General features: G+C 28.2%; 1 protein-coding gene across 1 annotated transcript in view; it reads left to right on the forward strand.

Annotated features, from left to right (window-relative positions):
* Pect (phosphoethanolamine cytidylyltransferase) overlaps positions 1-6,480 on the forward strand; it is a 72,154-nt gene extending 65,674 nt beyond the window's left edge. Inside the window, exons 7-8 of the mRNA XM_075368906.1 lie at positions 1,000-1,220; positions 6,175-6,480. Coding sequence (XP_075225021.1) covers positions 1,000-1,220; positions 6,175-6,268 — 315 coding nt within the window. The 3' untranslated portion in view covers positions 6,269-6,480. The remainder of the gene's footprint in view (positions 1-999; positions 1,221-6,174) is intronic.
* The last annotated feature ends 2,361 nt before the right edge of the window (positions 6,481-8,841 follow it).

Raw genomic sequence — 8,841 nt, forward strand, 5'->3', positions numbered from 1 at the left:
AGAGAGATTGTGTGTGTGCATGTGTGTGTGCGTGTGTGTGTGTGTTGCACAGATGTTCATGGCCTAATGAAAGAACTTGAACTTTTGTACATCCTCAAAGAATTTTTATCTTTTTACTTATTAAAATTTTAGCTTTAAAGCAAGAAAGAGCCATCAGTTTCATTACCTCATAGTAGACATGAAAGAGTCATAACAGGTGAGTTTAATATTATAATAAATAATGTATAAACACCTTACCACATATGACAAATTTAAAGTGATCTGAAAGTTTTTAAGTTACAGCTTGGTTTACAAAGCTGATGTATGAAGTATTGTTATTTTCTTTGCTTATGAGATAGAAATCATAAAAAATAATCACAGAGTACAGAAATTCCATAGATATCCTTGCAATGATGGTTGGTTTTTAGGTAACGAAAAGATGAAAACTATGTTTTACTGTCAAAAACTAAATAAACTATCAGAATAATACAAACATTTAGGATGTAGAATGTTATTAAAAATTTATTTCTTATGCTTTTTCTGTAAAATTTTGTCCCTGTTAATAATGAACAATGAGAGTATTTTCACCAGTATATTCAGACTATGAAGCATTATTTACAACAAAACTAATATTTTGGAGTGATTGTTGGTTTTTGTTTAGACATAACAAGCTAAAATGTTGGTTGACGTATTTTGATTAAAAAGAAGGTATGAATAAATTGTAAAAAAAAAATTGTTTACATTTTATTTATTTATTTATTTTTTTAAATAAATAAATTTAGCTGATTTAGCCAAATTTAAAGTGAATGCATATAAATATTAATTTTAAACTAGACTGTTGATTTTAGTTAAGGTTGGTAAATTTATTGTTAAAACTAAAAATGTGAAATGATTATTAGTTGCTGATTGCATTATGGAATTCAACAACCAAAATCTAGTTAAAATCACTCTGTAAGATTCCAGATTCATAAAAAAATATTTCCTTATTAGTAATGTAATTTATAATGTTACATTTTTCAGTATGTTTCTGAAGTGGTCATCGGTGCACCGTATGCTGTGACAGAAGAATTGATGTCACATTTTCATGTTGATATGGTTTGTCATGGACAGACTTCTATTATGCCAGATTGTGATGGTTCTGATCCGTATGCTGTTCCAAAGAAATTAGGAAAATTTAAACTTATCGATTCACATAACACAATGACTACTGAAAAAATTGTTGATCGAATTATTAGGCACAGGTTTGTAGATTTATTTATTTATTTTTATTTTTTGAAATTATTTTTGTTGATGTAGAATAAATAATTTGGTATAATATATAGATTATTTTCATATGGTAATTAGATTATAACTTTTTTTTTCAAAGCCCTTCCCATTTTTTTATTGGGCGACCAGGATTACTAAAACCATTTTTTGCTGGCTTTAATTTTATGTACAGATGTTTAGAATGATGGTTAAGTATTTGGACTGAAATAAAATTCATTTCAAAAATGAAATTACTGGAGTAAATTTATTGTGTATTTTGCACTTATTAAATATTTTTAATGCAATCATTTCCCTGTAATTATCTTTAATAATTTTCTTGCAGGTATAAAGACAATATTTCAGTGAATAATTTTGTGATGAGCAAGTAAATTTTTAATCAATTGATTGATACATAAAGCTTATGTATAATATATATAAGTAACCATCATTACTTCGCCCATGCTACATGATTAGCTGTATTTTCTGTCACGGTTTGTTTTTTTATTGTATGTTTTCTAGTCAAGTAACTTGAGGCAAGTACAGCCAGTTGCATTGCACCTATAATGACAGTGGCAGTGGCTGTGCTGGTTGGTTGACCTGCCACTCCGTGTGCTGTTGCAAAACTTAAAAAAATCAAAATTCAAAAAAGCCCAAAAATGGCTTTTAGATATTTATCTGAAAAGGATTTGCAAGCCCAAATCTAGTGAATATCTTGTGTACTATATTCTAAAGTGGGGAAAATTTGTAACCATTGTTAAAAATTTTTTTTTACTTTTCTTCACCCTTTACAAGGTCGAATTTTGAGAATGGCTTTTAGATATTCACATGAAAATTGCAAGTTGATATCTTAATTTGTTATCAACAAATTAAAAAAAAAAATAGTAAATTTCATTGTTCATTTTAACCCTATATTCCAAAATAATCCTTTCATACTGTGGACATCATAAGAAGAACTTGTATACAAATTTTCATCAATTTATCTTCAGTAATTTTGCTGGGCGTTGATTATGAATCGCTCACTACATGTTCTTTTATGTGTAAATATATTTATTTCTTTGAACATACATTTTTTATATATATGATATGTGTTTTTTTAAGTAAGTACCGTTTTGATATATGTCTGCAGCAGTATGGCTGTCGCAATTTTACACATGTGCACTGAGTAACTACATCTGTTGGCTTGCTTCAGATGCCATTACGTTATTTTTAATCTGTGTTTACAGTTTCCTCTGCATATTTAAAATACCTAAGAATATAGACAGTGCTGTCATTGTGAAATATGTGCTGTGATTATTTCTTAAATGCAAGAGGTATGGAAGCAGCTGAAATTCATCAATAGAACAGTGAAGTGTGCGGAGATAATGCTATGTCTGACGGAATGCTGAGAAAATGGATTAGGGGCAGTGTTTCTTAACCTGTGAGGCACACCTCCTAGGGAGGTGCTTGATAACACTAATCATGGATGTGAACATATCAAAAAGAAAATGTTATTAAAAAAATTATTAATTTACTGAAAGGAAAGCAAAACAAAATACATTCTGACGTAATAAATAATAAAATACACATTTACATTGATATAATACATTTTATAAATAGCAGAGTAAAGTTTTCACAGAAAGGTTTATTATTAGATAGACACTCTTAATTCTTTTTCTATATTTAGGTGAGATCTATATTTTGTCTTCAAAGCAGCCACCACAGAAAATTCGGTTTTGTAAAGGTAGGATGTTGAAAACTGTAATAGTATACGATATGCTGTCGTTTTCGGTGCTGAAAACTAATCATCCAACCCTTCCCAAAATTCAAAGAGTGATTTATTACTAAATTGTCTTTTGATTTTGCCATTTGCTGTGAAGTTTATGAAGATTTATTTCTTCAGCTGTTGAGAGTCCTTCAAGGGTATTTTGAAATGGATCCCTAACCCACTCATAACTTGCTACCAAGTTGTCATCAGCAAGAAAATACTTTTTAGAATTGTTTGCCAGCATGACTAAATGATTTTCAGTGGTTACAAAAACAACTTTCACATGTTGTCTTCAGCCTTGTAAGTTCTAACATGTTCATCCTCATTTGTAAACATCTTTAGGTTTTTTGCTGTTAATAATTATTAGGAAGTGCCTTGTTTCTTCAGGCACTTATCAGCCTCCACATTCTTGAAGAGATCTCAAGATTGCTGTAGGGACTTGGAAGCCTGTGAGGCTTGATACTATACCAGGCGACGATTTTTTGTTGTAGATCCCTTCATTGGGATCTTAGTAGTTTGCTGAAGTATTGATGCAGCAGGAATTTTATTATGTGGTATAGCGACTGAAATGGTTTTCGGTGAAACACTCTTGGTCTTTTCATAAAAAATATCTTTCTTCTTACCTGCACTGAATGATGTAATAGCAGAAGTGAGGGCTTTTACCTGGGGCAGCTTGGTCAGTTCCTTGCATGATGTGCGCTCGTTCTCCTTTTGTACAGTATTGGAAAGAGCCTGGATAAAACTAACACTGGAGTGTACAGTATTCCTCATGTTGAGGGATTTCCTGCATGTCCAGCAAGCCACAGGAAATGACACTTTCTGTTCAGTAATAATCCTTAATATTATTATATCATGGCTGTTCTTCCTTATAAATGGGGCCAAGACCTTGCCAAATGTGAACTCATAAATTATACACATCAGCTTCAGTACGTGTGCTATTATTATGTTCCCTACAGTTGTAACACGTACAAACTTGTTTCTTTATACAACCAATTTTGGTGTGATTAAAACTCTGACACTGAAACCAGCATCTAGGGTTTGTTATGTATGGTTGCACACAGACACAGAGTTAGCCTGTTCTTTATTTTCTCAGAGACCGCCAGAGTAGAAAATGCTATAAGTGAGGATGTTTGTACATCAGCACCATTTTTCTTCTTCATTTTCCTCTGAACAGACATGACTGACTGTGGGGACAGTTTCTCTGATATCTCACGGTTCAATACCATCCAAATCATTACAGAATTTAACCCCCTTGCTGGAATTTAAGGTATTATGTGGTTCCACCACAGCTTCTGACTGTTCGTCATCAGTCACCTCAATCAACAGGGTCCCACTCTAAAGTTTTTTAATTTTCACAGTGCCACACACTGCAGCAACGCGCTTGTGTATTAAGAAACGTGAACCTTTGTAAATGATTTACTGTCTTTCTTATACTTCACTATAATAAACCGTATTATTGATAGTTTAGCAGTCTTTGTTTTATCCCTCAGTTTCATTATCTTTGGCTGACATCAGGCGAAGTCTTTTTAAGCTCCTGGGTTTGTTGAATTTTTTAAGTGGACCAACAACCACCGAAGAAATATTCAATGGGTTGGACATACGGTTCCCATTTGTACTGACAATATAACAGACCATCCAGCAGATCGGGCGCGTACTGGAGATGGGGCTTCATACAACTGGGTTTGCCCAGGTGCGCAGAGGACATTGTTTGAGACTCACTACGCAGAGCCATCCATCCATCGACACAACAGTGTCCACCTTGGGTTACGGTTGCATTTCATAAGGTGTCGCAACACCATCGAGTGTAAGCGCAAGAAAAAATAATGTAAGATGTGTAGTTGTGTAAGAGTATATGTTGTAATTTATGTAGTGTTCTTGGTGTAGTGTATGCGTACAGTGTAAAGTGTTCTGCAGCTCTGTGTATTGTGGGAAGAAAAGCTGCAGAGGCTAGGTCCATGGGGATGCCAACCCGAAGGTCTTAAAGAGAAGACTCTTCGTTTTACTGTTTTTATTGAGGTGCTTCCTCTATATTCACTATATATCCACTATATTCAGTCAAGACAGGACCACTTCTTGAACACATAGGTTATTTGTACACATAGTGAATCTTGATTTAATGAATAAGTATCATCAAACCCTAAGGTTATTAACCTTTAAATCTTAATAGGTTTTGTGGTATCTACCTGGTAGAACCGAGTAAAATTTATTTATTAAAATGTTTGTTGTTATCAATTTATGAACGCTAAATTAAAGAGAACAATATTAACTTCAATATGAGTGAATGGAAAAATGTTTTAACATAAATAAAAGAAATTTACAGTTGAACAAATAAATTCACAGACTGTGTTTTTATCATAATATTTGCACTCTATTTGCAAAATTATTATACGTTTTTGTATAAACAGATGTCTGTTAAATATTATTAATAAATTATAATAGAAATACAATTTAGAGATAAAAATTTTGGAATTAAAGCAAAACATGTATTGCAATAAAAAAAATAAGCAGTTACAATTTCAGAATGATAAAAATTCATCTTTATTTGTTTACATATAAGTTTACTTAAGAAATATATTATTTTTTGTATTTAATTTTATATGTAGACTTTAAAAAAAAAGAGAAGGATCTTGTACAGTAAGTATAAAATAAAATAGTATATCTGTTACGATAAATTTAATTAATCCAGTGATTATGCATAATTACTGGTTAATATGTAAAATCATCTCCAATGTTGGAGAATAACATTTATAATTTTTATGTTTAATGTTGATTAGACAAGGATGATGAGTGTAGGTTATTTTGATATATGTACAGTTCATCACTACACTGAATCTAACTAATAACCAAACATAACCTTAATGTTAATTAAATTAACATTAATGTTTTGATTGTATAAATAATAACCTTCAATAATTACTGCTTGTAGTTGAGTTGTTATTTTAAAGTGTAAATTACATTTTAATATAGAGAATATGTAAAATGATGAGTATATTTAATAAATTGCTATATAATTTATTAAATTTTCCAAAATTGGAGGTGATTATACATATTAACCGGAAATTATGCATAATCAAATTTATTGTAACACATCTACACTATTTTTAATAGTTTTGTTAATAAGTTTTGTATGTGTTAAAATTTATATTTTTATTTAATTTGTGGAAATTTTTGTATGGTTAAATTTTTCTTTTTAATACTTTTTTTAGGTTGGAATTTGAAACTCGCAATTACAAAAAAGAACAGAAAGAGGTAGCATTACTGGAGGCAATGGAAAGATGTAAACTGGTTGCCAAGTCTTAGCATGCACCAATAATCAGTTCTTTTAATTTATTTATGGTGTATATATGTTAATATATATTTATATATATACGTATATATTTATTACATGTAATGTATAATTATAATTTAAGTTATTATAGTTATTAACAATTCATTTTACCTGTTATAATAATAAGTAATAATAATAATAATATAATATTATTATTATTAATCAAACCAAAGATTAATGTCATCATTCCAAAAAAACAACAAAATTTATATTCTATTGCTAATTAGATAGATAATTAATCTATTTTATCACAATTTTAATATGTCACCGCCATTTAATAAATTCACAAATTGGTGATTGTGTGTTGTTAATAATTTATTTATCTATTGATTAGATTATGTAACAATATCTAATTATACTTATTATATATTTTAATTTAAAAATGATAGTTATATATAAATTTTTTTTCTTAACTGTATAAAAAAAGCTTTAAAATTTATTTTATTAACAGGGTTTTCACATATAAAAACTGCAATTATATAAAAACAATCTTTTTTTAATAAACTTGCAATTATATAAATGAAATTTGTTACTTCTGTTATTGTTAGTTGATATTGCATTGTTACTGTTAAAAACAATTTTGTTTATGCACTACTCCCATTGATCTGCTGTAGATTCATTTTTTATTTGATAAATTATAAGACTGGTCATTTTTTTAAAAACAAAATCATTTTGTAATTCAATGGAATGAGGCGGATGCCAATAAGTGATTAACCTTACATGAATCGATCGTGTAAATAATAAATATTAAAATAAAAAAGTAGATTGATAGAATAAATGTGAAAAGTTAATGTTAATAAAAAAGAAGGAAATTAATGAAATCATTTTAAAAAATAACAATAAAAATAAGGTAATTTGGGTTGGTGATTGCATTGTTGAATTTTGTTTGTCACATGATTCTAAAATTTTCACTTAAAAGAAACATTAAGTTAATACTTGTAAATTAGGAAAATTCAATTTTTTTTTTTTAATTACAAAACATTGTTAAGCACCATCATATATAACCACTCATAACATAAACTTTATTTTTTTGATAGGTGAGAAAGGAGTACATTACCAGTATTTTTAATACATGTTTTTTTTTTTTGCTTGTTACTATTTTCATTCAATTCATTATTTTATTTATTGAATTATTTATTTTTTTACTTTGCTTATTATGTTGTATCTATAAAAAATTAATTGAATTTTTAAAATGCACATTTGAATTTTTAAAAGTTGGATTTTAAAAATGTGGATTTTTTCATTCTAATAGTTAACTGGAGTGTTAACATAAAGGTAACTTACTCTGGACCTTGTTCATTTTCTTTTATTTGGATTTTTCTTGGTTGTTAATATTTATCCATCTGTTGATTTTACTTGATAATGTGTATTCTTTCTTCTTTGTAGCAGTAATGTAAAGAGTTTTGGAAAGTAGAAATTTGATTTTATTTTCATTGTAATTGCTAACCATGCAAACCTGTTAAAATGACTTAATACAAACTGGACTTAAGTTAATCAAGACTGCTTGGGTCAATTCTATAATTATTTTTTTTGTTTATTTATTTGTTTTGTATCAGTTTAGGATTCCTTAGAGACTATTCTTTCAAATTTAATTATTTTCACTGCAATTTTAAACTTTTCTCATTTTCTTTTTAAATTAATTACTTCTTAACTCCTCTTTATTTTCTCTAAACAACACCATATTGATTTATTGGCTGTGCTCTGTTCTTTTCTGTGAGGGATATTCCTGCATCTGTACGTTATCATTTACATATAATTAATGTAATAGTACATTTACATTTATGTATAATTAATGTATTATATATTACACTACACTCTTATAATAATTTTAAATACACAATATATATATATATATTAATTTATATTTAATAGATGCAAGTACAGAATAATTGAAATAGGATGACTTACCTTAAATTTATTACATAACAGAAGCACTTTTGTGAATTTGATTTGCATCATTACCTGCTTATATCATATATATTAAAAAACCATCAAAAACTTGCAATCCATGACACCATATCGCCCAGTCACATAATTTTATGTTAAAAATATTTTTATAAATAATTAATTTCTAAAAAAATTCTAATTAAATTTATTTTATTATATTTTAAAACTTTATAAAAAAATTTAAAATACTTATTTAAATTAAAAATTGTAATCAAAACACGATGTAAAGTATAAAACTTGTTTAAAAATTCTTAAGATTAATTAATTAAATTGATGTTAAAATTAATTAAAAAAATTAAAATGTAAAGATTTTTACAAATAAAGATAAAAGTAAAATCAAAAACTTAAGTAAAGTAAAATTATGTGCTAGCCGTTTCACTGAATTTACTTTACTTCACCAGATTGAAAGATCAGTTACTCAACATTATTATTAAAACAGATAGTGGTGCTATCTACTGCAGCCTTTATAATACCGTCACCTTCATACTCTGTCTGAAATTTGATCTCATTAGATTTATTCTTACGTTTATATGTAAAATACCTATCTAAAATGTCAAAACCCTAATTTTTCCTATCAATATTGCATTTTGTAATTTCT

This window comes from Lycorma delicatula, chromosome 6 (assembly GCF_047948215.1).
Source record: "Lycorma delicatula isolate Av1 chromosome 6, ASM4794821v1, whole genome shotgun sequence".
Lineage (NCBI taxonomy): Eukaryota > Metazoa > Arthropoda > Insecta > Hemiptera > Fulgoridae > Lycorma > Lycorma delicatula.